This window comes from Buteo buteo, chromosome 1 (assembly GCF_964188355.1).
Source record: "Buteo buteo chromosome 1, bButBut1.hap1.1, whole genome shotgun sequence".
Lineage (NCBI taxonomy): Eukaryota > Metazoa > Chordata > Aves > Accipitriformes > Accipitridae > Buteo > Buteo buteo.
Window position 1 is genome coordinate 76644772 of NC_134171.1, and position 26162 is coordinate 76670933.

General features: G+C 37.4%; 1 protein-coding gene across 6 annotated transcripts; it reads right to left on the reverse strand.

Annotated features, from left to right (window-relative positions):
• Positions 1 to 466: 466 nt before the first annotated feature.
• Positions 467 to 25970, reverse strand: ABHD18 (abhydrolase domain containing 18). 6 transcript variants are annotated; one of them, XM_075036706.1, is made up of 14 exons: positions 25875 to 25970; positions 22605 to 22786; positions 21664 to 21772; positions 18314 to 18398; positions 17087 to 17187; positions 15085 to 15163; positions 14909 to 14995; positions 14072 to 14097; positions 11636 to 11774; positions 9512 to 9601; positions 8682 to 8783; positions 6037 to 6412; positions 4252 to 4414; positions 467 to 3243 (listed from the first exon to the last, which is right to left on the reverse strand). In XM_075036706.1, exons 3-14 carry the CDS (start codon positions 21753 to 21755, stop codon positions 3192 to 3194), a joined length of 1392 nt encoding a protein of 463 aa, XP_074892807.1. In that variant the 5' UTR covers positions 21756 to 21772; positions 22605 to 22786; positions 25875 to 25970; the 3' UTR covers positions 467 to 3191. The 6 variants fall into 6 exon arrangements, with proteins under 6 accessions (XP_074892807.1, XP_074892815.1, XP_074892802.1 ...); XM_075036714.1 differs by lacking the exon at positions 25875 to 25970 and adding an exon at positions 25227 to 25742 and having other exon boundaries at positions 22605 to 22626; XM_075036701.1 differs by lacking the exon at positions 25875 to 25970 and adding an exon at positions 25227 to 25741.
• Positions 25971 to 26162: the final 192 nt, after the last annotated feature.

The window sequence follows — 26162 nt, forward strand, 5'->3', positions numbered from 1 at the left end:
CAGTAACATTTATAGCTATCTATTCAAAGCAGCCTTTCAGCTAGCATGTGATACTCCCATTCGTACGACAGACTGCTGCAGACGATGAAGTAGCCTCCTCTTCTCCTGGCAGCAGCACTCCAAAACCCTACCACTACCTTCCCACCTTGCAAGAGCAACCACCACCAACGAGGATGATTTTTTTCACTTACTGCTGGACAGTCCTACAACACGCTCTAAAAGTATAAAATTGGAATCACAACGGTATCTTTATTAGATGATACAAGCTTATTTTCTTTACTCGGCACTGCATGTAGAAAAACATGAAAGCAGTATCACTGTTTGTTATGTGAAGCTTTTATCTTGCACTGTAGATTAACTACTCTTCTTGTGCTACAGTACTAGTAGGAATAAAAAGGATTACAGGGTGACAGTGAGATGCATTTTAAATTCCTGTTAACAAGAAAGAAAAAAACTGACACCAAACTGTTTTTTTAGGATTTTTATTGAAAAATGTTAAAACCAAAAAATGATCAAGGCCAGTTTTACAATAAATTTAAGACATACAGAATGGCTTACCTGCTATTTGGATTTAGTGCAGGAACCTTATTCCAGTATTTTTCTCATGCAATTGCTGGATTAAAATCACATTCTCATTTAACATCAAAATGGATTATTAATAATGCTTTCTTAGGATTTAACCTTAAAATCTGATTTAAAAAGTCAATTTTCCAAAGGTTAAAAACATTTACACAGCAAGACTTCCCCCTTCACAGGCCAGGTAATAGCTTTCTGTGTCTGATAACTGGCAGAAATAGACCACAGAGCTCATTTTTCCTTTTTGTTATTCTAACCTGAGAAATTTCTTAAATGCTTCTTACTGGGCTTTCATATTTGGCAACATTACTTTAGTTACATAGCAAAGTGTGATTTCTCATTCTTGTCAGAGACAAGTCTTTCACTACTTATCCCAAAAGACAGTCTCACGAACAGGAGTTACATTAGCATCAATCTGCTTCTGTGAATAGTATGCCCTTTTGGCAAGTTAAACCTTGTTAGTAATACCATCAGAACACTAACCTCAGGATGTCAAGTTCCCATCAGTTGTGTAATTCCTAGTATTGTGCGCTTTGAAAATATTTACTTTGGCATGTTATACTTCGTAGCTTAGAGAAGTTGATTTTTTTTTGCACTTACTCCCTGCCTTGCAAAATCTGTCTTTTCGCTCTCTTCCATTTATTCAAGCCCTTTCCCTTGCCACCAGTTATCTCCCTTTCTCGTAGCTGCAACAGAAACAGGACACAAAGCACACAAACACATTTAAAATGCGAGATCTAAAAAAGCTGGTGAACAGCAAACAATGGTCTTGTAAAACACTCTTAATTGATGAATGAGCTTGTAAAACATAAATTCCATAAATCTTTTAGTACAGTATTCAAGCCTTCAATTTTAAATTTGTGAGCTTACTTATATTTGATTTCAAACCTTCCAACACCGTTTCACTATATTTAAATGTGATACTCGCTTCACGTTTGCTCCCAACACATACGAAAGCAACACTGTCCAAAATTAGGAAAAAACACTTGAAACAAGCAATTTAACTTCCAACAGAAAATAACTTCTTTTGCATTTTCAGTACATTTGTATGTTAAATAATTTGGGTTACAAATTGTTACACTTCAGTTTTACCTGAACTTATCTGATTTTCAAGTGAACCATTATTTCCTCCCAGGTACTAGTCCTGTCTGCCACACTAAAATTCAAGAGAATATATTTATATAAACTGAGCTTTGTTTGCTTCATACTCTGCCTATTGAAAACCATTACACTAACCACAGAGATCAATGAAGTGCTTGATTTGAAAGGTGTAAAAGTCACATATCGTGAAAAATGGCTGGGTTTTTCTGTTTGTTTTTGTGTAACTCTGGTCATTACTGTACTAAAATTAATATTGAAGTGTTTCAGTTTTCAACTTCTCTGCAAAGTAACTTTAAAAGAGTGTTACAGGAGATTACCACAAAATCAGATGTGAACAGATACCGTATACAGCTGATGCATGACAACCTTTTATTCTACTGTAATTTATTGGCATTTTTGATCCCAAAAGAAGAAACAACTTTGGATTTTCTTAAATGCGTTCATAATTTTTTTTCATCCAATTAAAAAAAAACAGTGTTGAAAAATAAGGAGCTAACAGAACTGTTTTGATAACCCTTTGTCTCACATACATTTTAAATATTACACAGTGAAACTGTATTTTGCATATCCGCACTGAGTGCACTTTAAAAAGGACCTCTGCTGAAATGTTTCCAACAGGTCTTTATAGCACCATAAAATCTGCTGTTGATTTAACTGCTTAGAATCAGACTCTGTGCCACTGCTTCTAAAGAAAAATGATTACATTTTTATTTCCTCTAGCATTCTAAAAAAAAATTCTAGAAGAAAAAGTTTATGTTATCCAACTGAATGAACATAATCAATTAATCACTAGACACTCTGTTTTCACTTATTCAATTTTGTGAACCTGATCAATGAATTGCTACATGATTTTCTGGAATGGCACAGTTTAATTCAGTAGCAGAAAAATCTCGGGGACGCATTGAATGAAAATGCCTCTCTCACTCTTCATTGAATTTTGAAAGTCTCTTTTTGCAAGATTTGATGCTGCCCCTTCTATTATAGCTCATTTTCAATTCATAATAGAGAAAATCAGTGACAAACATAAGAGGCTGAGTGCTGGCAAAGCCATAGTACAACACAGTAGGAATAGCAAGGGGATGAGGAAGCAAGAGGAAACCAAGGTACCTGGAACAAACTAGAAATACACTAAATGCAAGAGAGCATCTTAGCCCTACAGCAAATTTTACATTCTTTCAGTATTTAGATTGATCTGTTTTCAACTGATACACAATTCAGAATTTATTCAGAATTAAAGGAATACACAGTGTGATTAAACATGAAGTACATGAACCATTCATGCACTAACAAAGGCTGCCATTGTTTTTTCACAGGTAAAGCTGAAGCAAGTGTGTCAGAATGGCATTTGGCTGAAATGAATGTAATGCTGGTAGTTCACCATTTTTGATAGTTGTTACCTACAACAGTCGAAGTCAGTGACCATCCACTCAACGCTGCAAAAGGCTTGTTTTCCAAATATGAGTTCCAGTAAGCAAAGTACAAATGAGATCAGTTTGAATATATTATGAAGATTTTTAAACTGCATATTTCTGAAGAAAGCGGTCAAATGCATCATAAATCGCTTGTCTAAAACAAGGAAAAAAGATCATTTGTATAATTTGGGAAAGGGCAGATGTGTGCATTTCCATATATTTACAAAGCTATCATCACAATTTCAACACAGCATTCAATAAAAATGTGACATTAGGTAGTCTTTTCTCCTTCACTTGCTGCTGGGATCTCTCACTTCAATCCAGTAATCAGTTTTTCAGGAATGAGTGGGACTGTTTACCAATTTTAATACAAGTGCAAACGTTAATGGATTAGGAGTTTTCTACTCAAACATGTCAGGAAAGGGCTCAAAGACACATGCATAATTTATAATTTTTGAGCAACTGTCATAAAATAAGGCTGAAGTTTTAAATAACAATAAGCTAGTGGTTACCATACCTTGACCTGGTATATTGCTATTCCTTTTTGTTGGTGCTCAGACTTCCTAAATGGGATGTACAGTCTTACTAATTCTTTCTATTTTAAAATTAACAGCACAAGTATTTAATTTTTTAAAACTAAAGAACCGCATTTATGTAACTGATTTATAAAACTGTCTTCAGAAAGTCAACGCCTAGTATTTCTAAGGCAAGAGTTCACAGAAGTACTACTCATTTGCAGTCAAGATATATTTCAATTCTCATCCTCAATGGTGTGGGTTTTTTAATCCTCAGGAGATGGCATTTGCAAAAAGACAACAGTTGCGCAATACAACACAAGCAGTCACTGGTTAAAAAATATTTTCTAGTGTCCACTGAACAAACTAACTAAAAGCTCATGTAGGAAAACAAGAGTGAGAAGGATCATTCTCTTGCCATTGGCTTACTGAACGATCCGAGCTATGTTGCACCTCATCTTTGCTCATAAAAGGGAAATGCTGACACTCTCTTTAAATTATTTCAGATCCAATAACTTGTTCTTCAAAGCAGTATTTGGTATTTGTTGCTTCAGAGTAATTATAGACTTGCTTTTAGAAGAAAAATTATGTCTCGAAGTTACAGTTTTAAGCTCTCAACTATTTTTAAACTTTCCTGTTTATCTTACCTAAAGAGTCCTTGTTTGAAGAGGTAGGCACTGACATGACCTCCATCCAGATACCTAATTTCACATCCGGGCCAGATTTCCTGAAGACTGCGTACCCCAGTTCGAGGAATATATGCATCCTCCTTAGCTTGTACAACTATGATTAAACTTGGGTCAACTGGAACTAAAGAAAAACAAATCAAAATTGAATTCATCTAAGGTAAGAAACGGAAACACAACAGCTGAGATTTACGTTGTAGAAATGCTCCCTATTTCTAAAAACATTAGAATTATTCTAAGCTTTAATAAAATTATATTTTCTAAAGTCTCCAGCAGAATTTATCTGGTTTTTGACATACAGTAGTGAGGCCATCAGTAGAAAAAGAAACTAATCAATCCCCTTCCCTCCCTTAAAGCAGAAAACTTCACAAGTCTTTGAGGAATCACAGGAGAATTGTCTTTCCTCTTATCAACAAAACTCTATAGCATTCAGGTCAGTTCTCTGAGATCTCTTTTTCACAAAAAGAACTAGGAGACATCTGAAATTCAATAGAGTAGAGGCTTCATATATTTTTTTTTTCCTCAAGGAGAAGAAAAAAGTCAACTTTTCACGTAAGAGATCAGACAAAGTGCAGTATATATTCACTTTCTTTTCTGTTTCCTATATGTTTTAGTTACAACATAAAAATCCCAACATATTGTTATACATATTTATTCCTGATAACCAGAATTGCACCAATCAGATTACTGACTAACAGGAATAACACCAAAATGATGTTGAGAAAAATAACACCAAAATTATGTCAAAGAGTTCTCTCTTCACAAAAAATGTATGTGGTATGGTAAAGAGCAACCAGCCAAGATGTTTGACAATAGGGTGTCACAAATAATTTAGACCCTCTCCTTTCACATATACTAGATGATTTATAGAGGATATGTAATGATAAGGTAGATTCTAGTCCTCCATTCAAGTTTCCACAAAATCTGAATGCTAGGCAGATTTTCTGAAGCTCCTCTCTAGACACACTCCAAAGATACCCTGGCAGGGGACGCAATGTCTCCCAGAGCATCAAGAGACCTGGGAGAAAATTGACACAAAGGACTACATCACTTTGACAAGTGCCTTAGGATCACAGATCCTCTTAAGTTTCAAGAAAGGTTAATGCTTTAGCTAAGTGATACTTGGATGAGTGTCTAGATAAAGAAGAATGTCTGGACTTAGAATATAAGTTTACAGGGTTTTTTCTGTCTACTGAAATAACTTTTAAAGCTAAGGAAAGCACTTCACTGGTATTTGTCACAAAATATCCCTGGCTAGCAGTGATCTGGGACACTGTTCAAGCCAAGAAATCTATGCTAGTGTTTGGATTTAATCTTTGGATTTTATTTTTTTTAAACATTTACCAGTGGAGTACTGAATGCCAGAATTAAAAAATGAAGTGGCACAGGGTCTCAGTATCAAGAACGTTTTGACATTCAAAGACAACTCTGTCAGAAACCTGTCTGAAGTCAAAGTATGTCCCAGGACAGGTTGAGAGTCCTCAGTGGGTACATGCACAGGCAGAGAAAAATGAGCAAAGATACTGAAAGGCAAATTCTTAATTCACTTTATCATTGGTTGGCCATTAAGAAGAAACATAAACACAATTAGGAAATTGAGTGGTAAATAGATGCTACTGAAAACACTCCAGATATTTTCATATTTTAGCTAAGATGCCAGCAGATTTACACAATGGAGAATGAAGAAAATACCTTTCCTTCCATGGTACTTTTCCAAACTGCACATTAAAACAAATAAATGCATACCTGAGAAGTTAGCAACATGAGTACATTCATCCATTACTCCTTTCATGAACCTTAAGGATTCTCTCTGTAAAGTGTCACTCCTCCTTTTATTCATCCTGTGTCCTTGTTCGCTGGTTAAGTTTTTATTGCTATTGCTACTGGTTGAAAATGTTTGATTTATGCACTGCATTTTAGGAGCATCTTGTATTAAGAGTCTTTCTGATGAGGCACTTAGAGTACTTCTATTTGCGGTAAAGCTGTGAACATCTTCTTTAGATACAGTCTTGTTTGAGGAATCAAGGTCAAACATTCTGGAAGTCACATCCACATCCTCCAGACTGTCCACACTGTCAGGGAAGTTTTTAACAAAGTCTTGTCCCATCTTGAAAGAATCCGTCTAAACAAAGACAACAGGTCATTTATTAAGGGTTTCTCCTTTAAACTAGTGGGTTAATCGTATTTTTAAGATCAACTCAATATTAAAAAAAAAAAATTAAGAAGAAAAAAAAGATACAAACAGCACTGCTCACAGTACTTGTTATTTTCAGCCTGCGTATCACTCAATTAAATCCTGATCATCATAACCTCTTGATAATTTAATTTTACATTTCTGTCAGCTTAAAAAAATGCAGAAAGTACTTATATATGGTAGCTTATGGTACAAACATTTGTCTGTTTTTAATTCTGAATTAAACTCTGAATTTATAATTGCAGTCATCTAAGCTTAATTTTCTGGGCAAATAACTCATAAAAGCTATGCACTTCTCAGATTTTTTTTTCCACTCTCAAAAGAGCAGTAATATCTTTTTGGCAAAGTATTAAAAAATTAACACTTACATAGACATGAAGAAAGATAGGCAATAGCAATAAACATATGTGACCAGGTGCAATGTTAGATTTAGGACTGAAAAATTTACTGTCTTTAAATATTAGGAAGACACAAGCTGAACATCTTGAAATGTTTCTTCTTTTCATTTTAGAATCACAGAATCATTTAGGCTGGAGAAGACCTTTAAGATCATTGAGTCCAACCGTAAACCTAGCACTGCCAAATCCACCACTAAACCATGTCCCTAAGTGCCACATCTACACATCTTTTAAATACCTCCAGGGATGGTGGCTCAACCACTTCCCTGGGCAGCCGGTTCCAATGCTTGAGACAACCCTTTCGGTGAAGAAATTTTTCCTAATATCTAATCTAAACCTCCCCTGGCGCAACTTGAGGCCATTTCCTCTCGTCCTAGAAGATAGAAGAGACCAGCACCCACCTCACTACAACCTCCTTTCAGGTAGTTGTAGAGAGCAATAAGGTCTCCCCTCAGCTTCCTTTTCTCCAGACTAAACAACCCCAGTTCCCTCAGCTGCTCCTCAGAAGACTTGTGCTCCAGGCCCCTCACCAACTTTGTTACCCTTCCCTGGACACCCTCCAGCACCTCAACGTATGTCTTGTAGTGAGGGGCCCAAAACCAAACACAGTGTTCGAGGTGCGACCTCACCAGTGCTGAGTACAGGGAGGCAATCACTTCCCTAGTCCTGCTGGCCACACTGTTTCTGATACAGGCCAGGATGCTGTTGGTCTTCTTGGCTACCTGGGCACACTGCCAGCTCATATTCAGTTGGCTGTTGATCAACACCCCCAGGTCCTTTTCCAACAGGCAGCTTTCCAGCCACTCCTCCCCAAGCCTGTAGCGTTGCATGGGGTTGTTGTGACCCAAGTGCAGGATCTGGCACATAGCCTTGAAGACTTCTGTCTGCTCTATCAGTGTTCCTGGAGTGTATTTTACTTAAAAATGGCAAGTGCCTAAGTAACCATCTCCATCCCAGCCCCTCTTCTCCTGTTGTAAGATATTTGAAAAAGTACTGTCACAAAGCAAAGAATCTTAGGAAAAAAGTTATTTACCAGAAACGGCTAGAAGACAGTGTTGCAACATATAAGCAATTCTTAAAAAGTTATCACTCCAATCTAGAAGAGCAGTGAGGCAACAAAATTCCCCTTGGGAAGAGTCTTTCAACCATAGTCAAAAAGAGTCAAGAAGAAAGCAAAAAAAATATGCAGACAATAAATTGTATTTCATAAGGAGCAAGAAGCTAATTACAAAAGCTCTACCTCCTGTTTATCCCAACTGCTCGTGCAATAAAAGTCTAAAGCTGAGGGAGGGCTAGCATCACACACAGGAACAGAAATAGAGAGACCTAGCACTCTAAACAAACTAGAGAAGTAACTTAATCTTGCTACATATTAAAAATATTCTACAGCATTGAATATTTGGAAGCAATTGCTTCAAAGGGCAATAAATGATGGTTTTGTATTTACATGCCAGGCTATTGGCTTTCCAGACTATAAAGCCAGTTAGTGGGAAATATTATCTACAGTTTCCATGTTTTGATTGAATTAATTTTACGTTGCAGATTACACTAAGTGTGGTCACGGAAAAAACTCGTAGCAAGGGCTATACTTAACACACATTATACAACCAAAATACTAGCTTCTCTTTTTCAGAAGGTTTTCCTTCAAAGATTACATTTATCAAAAGCATAAGGAAACGAGAGGCAAGCATGTTTTTGCTAACAATTGGCTACTCTTACTGGAAGTAAAAAGAAGTTACATTATTTGTTAGATTTTCACATGTAAATATTAGTAAATATGGAAAATAAACTATACTTACACCACAGTATTCAAGCATTTGAATGATTTCTTCTTCATAAACAGTTTGTGTAAAGTACTGTTTCTCTAGCTCTCTCCAGTTCACTGCCTTGCTCAACACACCCTGAGATTATAAAGACAAGTGTCCAGTACACAAGTAAAACCCAGAGATCATTCTAAAATAATGATATACAGAGAAAATTGATCTGTTCCTCTCTGAGACTGGATTTTTCCAGTGGAATTCTGCCCAAGTTTCCAGACAACCCTTAGAATTATTGTAATCAAAGCATAAGCACACATTATAATATAGGACATGGAAACCCACCTCCCTTTAAAAAACAAACAAAACAAAAAAAAAAGGAAAAAAACAGAAGGCAGAAGACAGTCCCACTCAGGGTTTACACGCATCTAGACTGGGCTAAACCCATGATGGCTGTCAAACCCAGTGTATTCATTCACCTGTGCTGGCAGCAGTAGTGAAAACAGGTATCCCTCATGGTAGTAGCAGCATTATTTCCCAACCATTTAAGCCAGGCTTTGAGCAGAAGAAAACACGTTTTCACGGCTTGCTTCGTCACCTTCCCAGATTCAGACCAGGCCTCTAATCATTGTCCCACAAACCAGCCCCAACCCCTAATCTGGTACATGACCCACTGAAGTAGCTCAAAGGTACCTTCCTTATCATGTGTTGTATATCCTGAGCAGGAAGGGTGGGTTTTGCCACTAGTCACTAATAGAGGCCGAAGGGTAATGAAATGCCCCAACTGAAAAGGTGAATGTGGCCAACCCAAACCTTTTAACTTACATATCTGATTACATTCTAGTATATTAACAAAAATATATGCTAATTACCGTAGTAAAGACTGCAGAAGCTGTTGACCAGGAAAGACACGGAATCAATGGCAATGGTTTAGGCCAGTTTGTCACTGCCAGTGAAGCCATCTAGAATCAAAGGCACTTATTACATATTGTAATACTGAAGTCACAACATGGTAAAAAGAACTCTCTCACCTTCAATTTATTTGTTTATACAGTATCAAACAGATACGCAGTGCCAAAGCAGTTAAGGACTGTGGCAGTTGGATATACTTTCACCTATTTAGAAGATACAGCCTATTCTTCACTGATTTCCCTAACAATAAACATTGCTCTGGATAGGACTAATTTCAAGGCTGAGAGGGGTTTTGTTCTAAGAATACCCAATGGAATATTTATTCTGACCTTTTAGTTGTTTAAAACCATGAAAAACACCTATAAAGCCTTTTCATCAAGGTCTCACAAGCTTATTTCAAGGCAAAATGAAGGCAATCTACAAGAAGGACTATTTAAAATTCTATACTTTTTAAATTTGTATACTGGAAATAAAATGTGAAGAAGTAATTTAGCACGTTAAGTGGAGACTTTCTGTCCTTTAAAGTTTAAGTTATTACTTTTACATCAGTTATCAGTACACATTTTTGTGACTATTCCGTTTATTGAAGAAAAAAAAAAAAAAGACAAAACAAAAAACCCCACCCAGAGCAAAGAAGCTCAATGTACAGAAGTTCCCGATATAGTATGTTCTTGACAAATTTTATGGCTCTGAACGGAACAACAGTGTAAACCCCTTAATATATAATACCCCATGTCTGTGCCAGATGTTCTAATAAATGGATTTATACAACTGAAGTATAATTCTATTCTAATTATTTTTTATTAATAAAAAGTTACAGGAATACCACATATCTATGTTCTGATAGCCAGGAAGTCTGACTTCTTTCTTCCTAGTTCCAGCTCTCCCCATCAGTAAAACTTCATTAACGCTACCTACCTTCTGTCGTAAAACACATTTTATAGATAATCAACATCAAATATGATTTATTTCCCTGGTTTTAAATTGTACTGGAAGTCCTATAAGTCAGGACTAGCCAAAAAAGTATCTTCCTGGACTAAGAAAAAAAATTTCAAAGGAGTTTCCAAACTCACTCTCTCAGATATTGCCTCCTTCTATAGCCAGGCTGTATATGACCACTGGTATAGGATACAGCACTCAGTTATCCCCATAGCACTTGCACGGCATTTGAAGTGTCCTGCATGGTTAGTGGTGCATATACCAGTCTGAGAATATCAATCCAATTTACAAACACAAAAGTTGCTGTTTCAGCAGGGTGATGTTTATGTAAATCAAAGGTGCTTTTGCACATTTAGAGTTATAAAATTATGCTTTGGGGGAAAATTATTTTCCATTCAGTAGACACTACCATTACCAACATTATTTACTTAGCTCCTAACAATAAACAAAGATCAGCAAAACAGAGGTAAGTTGTTTTAATAAGCTTTGTACCTATGTCTCATGGACCAATTATTATCTTTAGAGACACAAGCAGTAATATTTTAAGCACGTATTAGTGTTTCAAGCATCTTACTAATACACTGCTGGTTTAGTTTGAATGTGCACAGTGTTATACACAAAATGTTATCCACCTCACAACAGAAATCTTCTCTAATCAATACCAACGATTGGGGAAAAAAAAAGATGAATTGAGAACAGAAATGACACCAAAAATCATCTCAATTACAACATGCCTACAAAGAGGAGGCATTTCACACAATGCATTCAAACACAAAAGTTTAAGCAAGAAGAATTAAGGAAAAGAGGGAAAACTAGCAATTGATCAGTACAGACCTTCTTTCAGAAAACATTTCTCCCCCCACCTTGTGGAAAAAAACATAATTATGCAAGAAGCTTATATTCTTATTAAGCCTGTCAGGAGATGGCTGACAAAGGGCTCTATGATTTGTCAGTACTTATTGAGGATTATACTAATTCAGCACCACAGAACATGAGAATTGCCAACCATTTGTTTCTCATGACTCTAAATGTTTATTTTAAAGTACTTCCAAGAGGAACACTATAAAACAAATCATTTCCATATGCTAAATGATGAAATGAGAAATTAGAACAAAAATTACTGAACAGGAAATATAAAAGCTTACATGTCCTCCCATGGAAATTCCAGTCATCCCTAGTGGTCCATAGCCTTCTCTCTCTAGCCAGTGCAAAAGAGCTGCCGATTCTAGAACAAGAGCTCCTCCCATCACAAACAGGTCCGAGACATTTTTTAAACATGACCGTCTTTTCTCCCCAGAAAAGGAAAATATAGGATTTACTTTCTAAGATTAAATTTTGACAGTTCTCATCATTCTGTGCATACTTCTATACAAAGCCTAATCACAACCTCAGAGAATTTTGGAGCTGAACTCCTGTTGATTCAACAGGAAAAAAAGCAAGTCCAGATTCTCTGGCACTTGTACTTTTTCATCTAAATGAGGACTAGAAATAGAGACCTGCTAAACTTCAAATATAATACCACTGACAGCTTGGTCTTCTAGAAACAGATATTGCCAACATTAGAATCTCATTAGTAGTAATCTTCTGTCCTGTAAAGTTTTAGTGGATCTTTTAGAAATAGCATCAAAGTGATACAGTCCTAGACATACACTATCTCATTTGCAGAAATAATCCTTTTCTCTTTTTTTTTTTTTTTTTTTTTTTCTTATTTACCTGTTTTATATCATTGAAAAATTGCACACAACATTTGAAGAGCAATCAGTATGTCAGCTTTGGAAGCACTCATCAGTGTCACTGTAAGACTGAAATTGTAAAGTGGGAAGCTTGTCACGGTACTGAGAAATTCATGTAGTGTACTGCAAAGCATTAAAACACAGAAGAAACAAAAAAAAGTAGAAAGCTATTCAGCTGAACCATCAGAGGGACTCTAAAAAATGAAGAAAAAAAAAGTATTTTACAGAGCAATTAATATACCTCTAATTTGGGGAGGGGGACTGTGTATTTTCAGTATCACACAGTCAGGTTACAAAAGGCTGCTGCCCTCTTCTGCCAGCATACAAACACATTTGAGACACTCTGAAGCACAAGGACAAAGCTTACTGTGCAAGCCACAGGAGGAATGAACATAGCTGCTGCAGACCAGTGTTTATAGGCTAATGTAATTCTTTCCTACAGCTTTGTTATGATATTCCACAGCTCTCTCCAGCTGCTGTATTTATTAAACACTGTTACTAGCATATTAACTAAAACCATTGTTGCTGCTGCTTTGTAACGTTGTATCGAAGAGTGACAATTACTGGTTGGGTTATTAGACTGAGCACTCCCCTTTCAACTCTTCTCTATCATGCATATACTAAACTGTCAAGCTAGACAACTGAGAACAGAGTTACAAATATCCTTGCCAAAATATTTAATTTATTCTTCTGCATTAAATGCTCAGCAACTGGGAAAAAAAACCCACCAATGGACATATTCCAGCACACACTCTCTCCTGTCACTTTCCTATAATCTTACACTTTAAAATGCAATAATAAGTGTATGTATATGTTTAAGCAGTTTTGCTACCAAAAAAGCAATTTTACAACAGTCATCTTAGTTGGTAAATGTAATTCACTTTCTTTAAAACAGTGGTTCTTACGTCAAAATAAATAAAATACAGTATCTGCTTTGAAAAAAACCTAGAAACTATTTTTGAATTAAAATTTTATCCTTAAAAGTAATTTTTTTAAGCTTTTGGATTTAGGAAATCCAAATAAAATCTAGAAAATCTAAAATGCTTTATTGTGAGACAGTGCTCCTGGTGAAGTCCTAATAGAATGGACAGGTTTAAAAACAAATCATCTTCTGTGCGTCTTCTACTCATGTTAAATGTCCAAGTTCAGACTAAAAAGGATTAAAACACCAACTCATATTTGGACTTTAAGAAATGCTGGTAGACTAAAACCACAGCTTTCCCTCAGACACACATTCTGTTGAATTCTGTTTATACTCCAGTGGTTCGGAAAATACAAAAAGCAAAAAACCAGGACCGCCTAATTAGGTTTCTAAATTCACATTTAAGAAAGTGACTGAGGGAGCAAGTCCCATAAAATACTGAATATTGCAGTTTCCACTGACTAACAAACAAGCACCACCAGATTTATTTACATCTGACTGTAAATCCTTAAAATATCTTGGAAAAAGCAAAATCTTAGCAATTATAACAGGAAAATACACTGTCTGTCCAAAGATTATTCACAGTTGACTGAAATATAATTGCAGCATTTGTACATGCACAGTTGTGAATCAGGAAAGTAAACTGGTACTTGCATTCACACAACTTGCTTGCATCTCACTCTATACTGCAAGTTCATCTTGTGCAAACTTTCCCGATCACTGTGATCTCTCAACACAAAAAATGACAAAAGCAGTCTAGCAAAGGGTAGACACTTTCACATTAACAGGTTAGCAAGCGGTCCATGCTTGGGATTTTTTTTTTCCCCCTAATAAGCTAACAAAGTTTATACTACTTTGAGCTTTTTGAGAAAAAAAAGAGTAGTATTTTGAAAGAGAGTATCCATGAATGTAACAGCAATACTTACAATTGATCCTTAGGTTTTCTACAGCCATGTACAAGAGTCAAGTTAAAGAAAGTAAAAAATTGCTATGTAAAAACTGGCAATTAAAAAATAAAGTAAACTAAAATAAATCACATAAATAGCATGGATTAATTAAAATTTAGAACTTAAATTCTAAATGTTTAACTGGAACTAAATCAAGTTAAATGTAGGTTGATGATGTAGTTTGCAATGTAAGATTTTACTTTTGTCAGGTATATGGCTAGGAAAAGAGTGTAACCAGTAATCCTATTTAATAAAACAGAATGACAGTGCTATAGAAGTTACTGATGAGTTGATGACGGGATGGAACTTAACCTTTTTTTTTTTTCTTCTTTTTAAATGACTCTTAAATGGTAGCAGCAAGTTTCTCAAAAGTACCCGAGGTACCAAAGGGTTGCGTTTGAGAAGGGAAGACAGGAAAGGTAACTTTCTTTTCTGTCATTAATACATCCGGAAGTCACACAGTATGATGTAAAATGAATGCATAGTTTTCACTCTGTCATGGCTAAAGGAATCATATCAGTACTTTCATCAGTACACAGATTCATATCAGAACTTTTACTCTAATGACTACAGTAAGAAGCTGTAGAATACATTTTCAAAAAAAATCAGAAAAGCAATACTTGGTGTAAAAGTAGCATATTATATTAACTGTTCCACATTGTGTTTCATGCAATGGTCATACTTTGCTCTTTGCTTCTATCCACTGAAAAGTCCACTGGAAATTGATCCACAAAGTTGGTATTATACCAGTGTGATAATTCTTCTACCTTCTGGAAAGAATGTTGAGAGTAAGTATCTTGCTTTCCACAAAAGGATATAATAAGGATTTTCTAGCAGTAGGGAAGCCATACAGGCTTCTTTAATCATTGGGCGTGCCATTAATGTGCGTCTCCTCCAGAAGTGCTAAAGATAAGATGTACAAACATATATTAAGATAAAATCTGATTATTTAATTTCTTGATAACAATCAATTTTACAGTTTACATACTCACATGATCTCCAGTGCCTGCTAAATGAATGCACACAGGTCTGTGCTTGCTATTCCATCTTCTGGGTATGATGAACTGAAATCTATGAGAAACATATACCTATTTTAGCAAAGCAAGTATATCTATTTACAAGCTGCACCAGAGAAATTAATCTAAAAAAAAGAAAAAAAAAAGAAAAAAAAAAGAAAAAAAAAGAAAAAAAAAGAAAAAAAAAAGAAAAAAAAAAGAAAAAAAAAGAAAAAAAAAGAAAAAAAAAAGAAAAAAAAAGAAAAAAAAAGAAAAAAAAAGAAAAAAAAAGAAAAAAAAAGAAAAAAAAAGAAAAAAAAGAAAAAAAAAGAAAAAAAAAAGAAAAAGACAGAATAAAGTATTTTCATAATCCCTGCAGGCAAACTGCCAGCGATTCAGCAATATCATTTTTCATAAACACGTCAAGGAAAGGAATCCAGAAGTAGGACAGAATAAATGCCAAACAAGAAAAGGAGCCAAGCTGAAAGATCACGTTCCTAAAAAAGACCACTATCTCATCATCACAATTTAAACTTTGCAGAGTGGAGAAATGGAAGTTCAGATGAAGAGCAGCCTATATAAGTATGACTAGGTCTCCTAGGGCAGCATTGCTATTTTTCTCCTGAGGGCACAACAGCTAAAATTGAAGATTAAGATGAGCAATATATCTAAATTTTTTTAAAAAAATCAAAACCCAAACATAAAACTCATGAAACTACTCTATACACCCAACATCAATCACTTGATGTCTTCTGTTGTTACTCAAGTTATTTACAATCTAACTACTGCAAAAAAACCATCACTACTGAGCCACTAGTATTTTCCCCACAAGATGGAGCACTGTTACGTACAACTATTCACACAATGCATAACAATCTTAAGGGATATTTGTAGAGCATTTCGAAACTGTAACAATACAGTCCAATGTAATAATTAGCATAACTTGACTACAAACTGTAAGAGAACATATATAAGGAAACAATCAGTTTATTATCAGTATACTATGTTTTCCACTATGGTACTAGTTAGTCCCAATAATGTTAAGAGAGAGTTTCTTTCTCTAACCAATGGAGAGGTGGAAAAGAACTGATATTTTGACTATCAAACTTTTTCTGGCATTCCTTAGTGTTACATGTTTAAGTACACATAAAAACACCAACCAGTAATACTGATAAAATTGACAATCCCAGTAACAACTTGAGCTGACAAACTTTTATGTTTCAGTTATTAAACAAAGCTTGGAAAAAATATTCCATCATGAAAGTTTAGCTCAAAACTAAAAGCAAACAGAAATTATGCTCCCTTTCCAAACCCACTCCTCAACTGCAAAGCAGTGTTAATGTGAAACCAGGAAAAAATGCCATTAGGTATCATCTGACTATTAGGGATCATACAGCTTTCTGTGAGAATGGGGGGTTTTTGGCTTGCCAAGTAAGAAGGGCACCAGATCCTCTTGCTACAATTAAATGAACTTACTACTTCAGTACACATACAATATTTTTGTAGTCAGTGTAAAAGGAAGGCTGGAATCGTTCCTTCAAATACAATATAACATGCTTCTTTCATATAAACAGCTTCTCCTCCTATGTATAAAACAATCAACAACTGTCCTGGCTGTAGTATCCTTCATTTCCAGCATTCTGCTCATTCAGAAAAAGCCAAACAAATAATTTAAAACAACCCAGGGTATTCCATAGCTTTGTGCAATATGATTTCTACACACACTCACAAAAAAAAAAGACCCCTAGCAAAGGACATACTTATCTAGAGGAGGGTTTTTTTTTTAATTTACACAGATTAAATTATCACATGAATAAGACTTATCTTCTCTTTTGAGATCAAAATCTGTTTCAACACATTAGTACAAAAACCAGTTTGAAATATTTTACAGATAATTTCTATTACAATAAATTAGCTTCACAATAAAACTACTTATAGACCATTCTTATTTCTCTGCAGTACTACTTTCAGAAAGGAAATACCACTTGGTTTCTCTTACCTCGCTACAAGAGATTCGACTGGCAGGATACCTGGGACATAATGAGCCAACGGGGAAATGAAGTGCCCCTCGAGGATTTTACAGTCGGATTGCTCCTCAACCTACAGAGAGAATGAGATAATAGCAGTATATTTCATATCAGTGTTTAACTTGCTTTGAAAGCCAATCTCTTAAAGTAGAAGAATTTGTTACAGGATAAAAATGTACTTAAAAAAAACCCCAAAGCTGAGTTCTATTTCAAATATGGGGATACACATTATCAACCCACTCAAAACATTTGTTTCAAACTTTGCTTTTATTAAATGACCTATTAAAGGAATCAAGGAATAAAGTGTAATGCTGTCCCATTTTAAGTAACTTCCATAATACATACTAAGATTTGAACATTTTTTGAGCTTTAAGATCTGACATCCCACCCGCCCTAACTATAGTATTACTGGGGGAAAAAATAAAACAGTATCTGTACAGCCACTGCTTTATTCTCTGTTTCCTTCCATTCTCTGGTAGTAGCCAACGTGACTGCTCATTTTCCTGTCCCTTCCAACCCTGTTTCACGTTTTTGCCATTGCCTAATTCTATCCACAGTAGCTCAATTAAAAAAAATAAAATAAAATAAAACCAGCAAACTGTTTAGCTTGTGTTTAGCTTGCCACTGCATTGACCACCAATACATTTATTTGACTTTAGAACTACTCTTCATTTCCAATCCCCTCTTCACACTTTCTAGATTGAAATGTCTTCAGGGCAATGATTACTTTATCTGCACACCTCATTTGGAAGCACAAGGCCTCCTTCTTCCAATCAAGAGCACTTAAGAACTCATACTACATTGATTTCTTTTGCCTCTACAGCCTCACTTCCTCTTCCCTCACAGATAAATTCTAATGTCCTTTTCTTGACACAGAGCAACTGGGAACACCAATGAAGTCAGTTAATGCCACCTGTTAGAAAACTGGTGATCAGCAAAAGCTAACTGAATATTGTCAGAGGTGCATTCGCCACCCTACCTCTATGTACTCCCTAACTCAAGTCCCCAGTTACCAATCCCAGCAGCAAGTAATGCAGTGATAATGTCAGACAACAGGAAAATGCAGATTCACATGACATCAAGATTCAATTCTTCTATCCTGTAAAAGCAGCCTGGTAAAGTACCAAGTTGATTTCACCTTCACATACCATCAGGAAAATAAATTTAGTTAAACTGCATCATCTCTTGCTTCTAAGTACCTTGTCAATGAACACTGGGTAATCTTTCGAAACCAGCGTCTGGCATTTTTCCCTGTTTCCAATAATCTTTCTGAATTCAAATATTCTGTTGAAAGGAAACAAGTAGAGAAGATTCAACTTTTAATCTAAAAAAAAGAGAAGATAGATATATATATAAAAAATTTCAGGAGCTAAAGTAAACCACAAAGAAAATAAAAGTTATGAAGCCAGCTTTGCATTTACAGATTAATCAGGCTACCATAGGATAGATATAGCAGAATATTTTTAACATAAAAAAAGCCAAAAGGCTCAAGTACCTTGCTTGCACTTGCACAGCTCTTAAATAGTATTTTACACCTGATATCTTGAAAACATACATCGTTTGTCAAGGCCAGATTAAGACATAGTAACCTCCTACGCTTACACATCCTTGTAGCCACAATGGGACAATACAGACTGAAGAGATGAGAAACAGGCTGCCAACATCAAAAGTGTACATCAAAGTATAGTTGCCAATGACCTGAAGTCAAGCTGGAAACAAGTTACTAGCAGCACTTAGGGAAGTTCATGAATGACACAAACTGGAGGGTGAGGTTGATGGCTGGAAGGCAGCGCTACCATTCAGAGCGACCTGGATAAGCTGGAGGAACAGGTCAACAAACATCCTAAAGCTCAACAATAAAACTGCAAAATCTTATATCTAGGACAGAACAGTCCCACGGAACAATACAGGCTGGGAACTTGCCAGCGAGGTAGCGGCTCTGCAGGAAAAGGCATGGGGTTTCTCGTGGACAGCAAACTGAACATGAGTTAGCACCATATCCTTGCAGCTAGCAAGACCAATGGCATACCCTCTGCATTTAGCAAGGGAACCAGGGTTTGCATTGCTTGGGGAAAAGAAGGCTAACAGGCAAATCTAGTTGCTTTCCTCTGCTACTTACGTGGCCTGCAGTCTTACAAAGAAAACGAAACAAGGCTCTTCTCAGAGGTATACAGTGAGGGGACAAGAGGCAATGGCTGCATGTTGCAACATAAGAAATTCCTGCTGGAACACAGTGAAAGATTTTTTTCACAGGGATAGTGGCTAAGCAGCAGAAAAGATTGACCGGGGAAACGACGAATAATCTCCATCCTCAAGGGACTTTCAAAACTCAAATGGATGAGGTGCCAAGAGACTTGCACCAACTAAGAAGTTAGCTTTGTTTCAAATAGGAATGGGGACTAGATGCCCTCCAGATGGCCCTCTCAACCTTAAATACTCTGTGCTAAGAATAACTTGTTCAGTCTTAGGGTTATAAATACACACAACAATGTTACCCAGCCACCTAAAACAGCACATTTGGGTGGAAAGTACAGAACAACAGTGTAACAGGAATGATCTGTTCACCTTCCCAACACCAGAGAAAACCAAACCAAAAGGGCGGAAAGAAAATCCAGTTTACCACCATATCAAAAATAGCTCTACTATATAGCCTTTGCTTTTCTTATACAGAACAGCAAGTGCATTAAGTATCTCTGAGAAAATAAGGGTAAAGGTATGAGACATGAGTGTGGAGGGTAAGCTAAATGAAGAGATGTTTTCCTTGACACTAAATCCTCTGAAAATACTGCATTTATTTATTTCCTCTATAGTTCGGAGGATACCAAAGCCTAAATCTTGCATGTGTTGAGGAATTTCAACTCTTGCTAATGAGCTGAGGATAAGGCATTAGGATATCAACAGTCATCACATCAAGGGTGTGCATATAGAACTTCAGATTACATCTAGGCAGGGCAGTCTGTAATATCAGTCAATCTCAGTTGAAGTATAAGAAATTCAGTAATTTCTTCTAATGGAGCTTCACAGTGATCAGTTAAAAAAAAACCATACACCAAAACCCCAGACAGTGCTGATTGTTTCTGGCATGACAGGGCATGCATACCCGGGAGTGGTACTCCCTCCTCCCACTAGCCAGTGTAAGGATTCAGGAGGAAGTGGTATTCTTCCTTCTTCATTCAGGTGAATCCAGGCTGCTGGGGAACAGCTCATCTTCTTCCCACTCAAGGGCAATACATAGAAAAAGTCATCTGCCACTTTTCAGACCAGCAAGCCTGCCTCATGCTTCCCCCACAACTTCTGATCTCATGTGAGAGGTTCCCCCCCCGCCCCCGAAAAAGGAAGAACCATAGCTGATACCATTATTACTACCAGCAATGCTTCTTTATTGCTGTTTGACATCAGTGTGACTACCGTTATAGACCTCATGCAAAAGAAAAGCCTTGCCTAGTATTGCAACAGCTAGCAGTAGAATTAGTCAGAAGTTCCCCTATATAGATCGCAATTGTGTTGGGGGGTGAGGGGGGAGTGAAACTTCATCATGTCTCACCAAGAACCTAAAAGTTTTTAAGAGAGGGTTTTAATAACATTAAAACATCCCATTTCAGATACACACACCAGAATACATAAGTGCTGCAATCAAAACAAATAAAACATTGTTTTGCTTAGTCCAACAAAAGTAAACTAAATATTTGAAAAATCCAACATTCTCATTTTGCAGGAAAGTCTGCTACTTACAAGAAAAATCAACTGAAGACAGACATACAAAGCAATCCAAATGCCATTTCAAGATGAGATGTTTCACTTGGACTTAAAAACAAAAAACAACTCCCCACATAACTCACTGCTATCCACAGTGAACAAAATTTTATTTCAGTTTTTTTAACTTTCTTTATTGATTTTAAAATACATAAGAATTAGCTTATCAAATGCAGATTTATTGTTTCCTATTTAAATACTACATGATGCAGAATATATATACTCAATCACTTAATCTTTAAACTTAAAAAATGCAAGTGCTCAACTTCCAAGTGTTACTCTTAATAAATATTTAAAAATTAAGAGGTACTTCCTTTTTTTTCTTATTTTCAAGACACCTAAAAAGAATGAGCTTACTACTTTGGGCTACAAGAGAAACTTATGATTACATTTTTCATATACTTTTAAAGCTCATTATTATTAAGAAGTTACAGAAAGCTAGCAAGATCCTCTTTAATGTTAAACAGAACAACTCCTCTGCAAAAATTCAGCAAATTTTGTTTTTAGAAAACACTTGAAGTATGTTATATATGCATAAGTGAAAAATGTAATTGGACGCATATACATTCTCTCAAGAAGAGCCTCTTTAAACACAAAGATGTAGCAAATCCCTTTAAGGCTTCTTCTAAATACAGTTTCTCCCTTGGTATGGAAACACATGATTTTCTGAACAAAACAAACTTTAACACCTTTTTTTATTTTTTGATATAGGACAGTAAGAGTTGTTGGTACTTCAAGGGTTGTTTTTTCTTTTAATATAAAGTAGTGTTTATGCTGTTATTTTTTAACAAGTCACCTTTTCAGATCCTCTGGCTTTCCCCATCCTCTGATGAAAAGTTTAGTAAGGAGAAGTTTTCTGTACAAGACATCTAATTTACTTACACCCATTAGCAGCAAACTGACATCTAGAAAAAAAGAACAGGTAAAAACAAAGCAGTTAAAGGGGTTAACTTGAGTGGCAAGTTTATTGATTGTAACACAAAATAGGTTCTTATTCTGGTATCTGTATTAATGAAAAGCCCTACCATTTCATTCCAAGGAAGTTAACCCTGACATTCAGGTCAATTCTTCTTATTTTAAGCAAAATACAAAGGTAGTTAATACAAACTCTAGCTTTTTTAGGAAAATGGAATTTAGGAGTAGGAATTTAATATGCCTAATATAACCAGAAAATCATCACATTCTTGAAGACAAGCCAACTAAAGAGGCACATAAGATCACAGAACTACATCTTCAACTAATCCTAACTGTATTTTACTTGAACCGATAAAACAGTGACATTGATCTCTGTCCTGTCAACATAGCTATGTTGGCAAAAACCTTTCATTCAACGTGGGCTTTCATAAACGCATCTCAGAATGGAAGCCTGGAACAATATTCGGTTTTAAACAACAAGAAATCTAGATCTCTAGCTACATAATTACTTATTTATAGAAAAGAAAGAAAAAAAATGTAGCTCCAGTCACTGATGCAAAGAAAACTTATTATTTTTGTAAACTTGTCTTCATTGGCGTCTTAAGCATATCCTAAATCTTATTTTATCTACTCCTTTCCAATTCTTGCCAACTCATTTCTCATGGTTTTGAAAATGATGCTCCCACTCCCTTCAGGGAAGAAATCATGCCATCAGAATCCTTCCCAGTATTATTTCTCTTCCAGCAAATACACTAGCTCAAATATAGCTAAAGCTAACAAGATTTTAGGCAAGCTGTGTATTATTTTCAAAGCAATACTTACTGAAGTGAACAGGGAGCCACTACTGTGCTCTTCTAATGAGGAAGGAAGCGGGGCGGGGGGGGGGGGGGGGCGGGGGGGGAGAAAAAAAAAAAAAAAGAAGAAAAGAGAACTCAAATCTGGTTTCTTGGTCAGCAGGATACAGGTTATTCAATTAACAAAAAAAGTCCAGGATCTGTGCACACCTAAGAAAAAAAACAGATTTAATAGAAACACTTGGTTAGTAAGTTACCTTCAACTATTTTCTAGTATTTCCAGATCCCTCCATACTAAAAGGTCTAAATGTCATCGCACTCCAAAATAGCGTAATTTAATTCATGGACTTTTTTTTCATTTTAATCCAAAGTTCAATTACTCTGCCACACTTTAACATGGTCATTCTTAAAATAAACTTGTCTGAATATAACAAGTTAAAATTGTGGTCAGATTAATAAATACATTCCTTTGCCCTTCTAAAAAGCCAATACTTAAGAATCAATATACAGAAAAAAAGAAAAAAAGCTTTAACACCTAGAGTAAGTTACTATCAAAATACAAATTATAGACAGCTTAAGGTACTTGAATAGTAGAACAAGCATCCTAGAAAGTCACAATGGTTCTACTTTCAGCCATTACAGGGCAAAAATAAATACCTGAAATGACCAGAAAGTCAAAGTGGGGACCTTCTATTTTAACACTGTAGGAAGTGTTATTTCCTACTCCACCAGTCCCAAAGAGCTGACACTGTAATCTTATTATTCTGATCCATATCTGCTTGGTCTAATAGAATCACAACCTTGACACAATCTTTTTCCTTGCCCACTCTGGAGATATCCATCGACCTCACGTGCTGTGGAGGTGTCAGACAGGAGATGTTTGCTAGCCTCTGCAAGGTCCCTCCTCTGCTTTTTGGAGCAGGGAGACAGCTTAATATTTTCCTGGTGCTAGAAGAGAACTCGGTGGTGGAGACAGGGACAGCAATATAGAGCGGTCCCGCTACGGGGCTGGGAAGACAGTTCAGAGTGAGTATGCACACGAGTAAGTCTATGCTGTCAAAAATATACTTAAACTAGATTTGCAGTTCTATTGGTACACTGCTTTCCAGTAATTATGAAAAGAAATTTTAATGAATGTTTTGATGCTTAACAAAGCAGCCTTGCATGTTTCGTTTGTTTTCTGTTGTTTTATTTTAAATCTGCTCCAGAATAAAAGCCAAATAAGAGAGAAAACATGAAGATGTTGATTTTGCTAAGAGTTCAAAGGCTGGCACGATGAGCTCTCTCTGTTGCACCAAAGGAATGCCAAAAAAAGTTTCTAGACAAATACATTATATTTAAATGCAACATTGATTGAGGTGAAAGGGTTGTCTCATCCTGTATTCTACTTCATTGATTGAATAAAGACTCTAAAAGTAATTCAGGATATTTCAATTAATCAGATTCAAGATTAAACCACTACTAGAAAGAGTACAGGAAACACTAGAACAAAAAAATATTCCAAGTATATGAAGTATGCTGTTTAGAATTTCTCAGAAATATTACTGAGAAACAAAATGTTTTTTTCTTAGTAACAAAAGGGTAGGACACGCCTCCATCACTGCCCATCAATGTCTACATGGAAAGACAATTACAAATACTTTTAATGTCAGAAAAGGCAAATCTAACTGTTGGAAGCTGAAGTTTTATAACTTCACAGTAGAAGTAAAGAGTGTATTTTAGCAGGTTTGAACTTGAGAAAAGAATCAGCAGAGCTTGTTTCGGAAAGCGACTGGATTTCCACCACCTGATACCACACATGTCGCATCATGATTCCTTTGTAAGACAGGTCAGCTAGAAGCAGCGATCTGATGAAGATGCTGCATAGTTGCGTAGCCTGAGAAACAGTACCCATGTTATGAATATTCAGTGTGTATATTGCTAACACGGTAAGCTTTACATAATTCTAAGTTATGAATAGAAATTGTAACAGAAACAAAGGCACATTAAGAAGTGATCCACTAAAAAAAACACCCTACATGTTAAAACAGTATTTTCGAGGAAAGATGACAAACAAAGCTAGAGATAAATTATAACTAGGCTCTTGCTCTAGGAAGAGTGTTTTTCTTTGCTTCCAGAACCCTCATACTGTGCAATAACTATAAATTTTTGGTGTGTACACTTATTTCACAGAAACAGACACAAAAATTCATCCAAAATCCAACACACACAAGAGGCCAGCTATTCCTTTTTATCCAGTGCACGCAGCTTCAGTTACAAGAAAAACACAACTGGAAAGTACATAAAGAAGTTATTAAAGGCCCAGACTATTGCTTCGATACATGAATATGAAACAGCTCCCAGCCTGAAAAAGCCAAGAAGATGTATCTATTTTTGAAGGCCGAGTCCTTAACTTCCCTGCCCTATTATTTTTTTAATAAAAATCTCTCTTCCAATTCATGCCAGGTCACGCTTCTTTTTTTTTTTTTCTTTTCCCTCCAACAGAAGAAAGCTTATAAAAAAAAGAATTAAAAATAAAAATCACACAGAAGTCATGGCGACCAGTCAGAAACAAGCCCCACGACAACTTCACACACAGACACAGAGAGGAGCCTGCGGATAAACAAAGGGGCCTAAGCCAGACGCGTCACACCGCCCTGCCGCTGCCCACCTGCCTTTCCTCTGCATTTGGTTATCACCAGCGGATGGGAACCCCAACATTTCCTGGTCCAAAGCGCAGGGCTCAACAGACGGTGCCCAACCGACCCCGGGGTTGCAGGCGGCCCCCGCAATCTCACCGGCGGCTTGGCGGAACAACCCCCCCCGCCTCAGGCCGCCGAGCCCTCGGCCCGCCCCGAGCGGGACCCGGGCGTTCCACAGAGGGAGGCGGGAGGCGCCCAGCGGCCCGTTAACGCCCCCAGGTGGCGTGGGGACAGGGACACCCGCGTCCCCTCAGCCTCCAGCGGCCCACCGGACATCGAGGTCGTGTCCGCCGTCCCCCCCCCACACCAGCACTGGGGTGGGTAGCCCGCCGCGGGGGGGGGGGGTGGGGGGGAGGCCACCTTCAGCCGGCGGCGGGGACGTGCCCGCAGCGTCCACCGGGGCTGGGCACAGCCCGGGACGAGGGGACGTGGGGGGGAGCCCCGGCGGGGCACGGCTCCTCCTCGCCCTCAGCCGGGGGCCGCACGGAGACCAACCGCCGCTCCCCGGGCTGACTGACTGACTGACTGACTGACTGACTGACGAGCCCTCACTTCCCGTCCCCTCCCGACCCCTCACTTCCCTTCCCCGTCCCGTCCTCCCCGCGAAGGTCACTCACCCGACGGCCCGGCGCTACCGGTGCTGGGCACCACATGGGCGGGCGGGAAAAGGGAGGAGGGAAGAAGAAGGAGGAGGAGGAGGAGGAGGAGGGAGGAGGGGGCGGGGCCGGCCTCGCGCGCGGGCAGGCGCACGTACGCAGGCGCTCAAGGCAGAGAGGAGGCGGCGCTGCTGGGCCGCTTGGCCCCGCCCCACGCGCGTGACCGGCCCTCACCCCGCCCCGCCCCGCCCCGCCGCCGCGTCTCGCGCTCGGCCGACTGGGCGGTGGCGGCGGGCGGCAGCCCCGGCC

What these genes read in the sequence shown, in the direction of transcription:
- ABHD18 (XM_075036706.1), bottom strand. Translation starts at nt 21,755, where the DNA reads ATGGGTGTAAGTAAATTAGATGTCTTGTACAGAAAACTTCTCCTTACT. An exon ending in TGCTAGAAAATCCTTATTAT is followed by an intron (nt 14,098 to 14,908) that starts ATCCTTTTGTGG and finishes ACTCTTGTACAT; the next exon opens with GGCTGTAGAAAACCTAAGGA. An exon ending in TTCAAACAAGGACTCTTTAG is followed by an intron (nt 3,244 to 4,251) that starts GTAAGATAAACA and finishes TCCTTGTTTTAG; the next exon opens with ACAAGCGATTTATGATGCAT.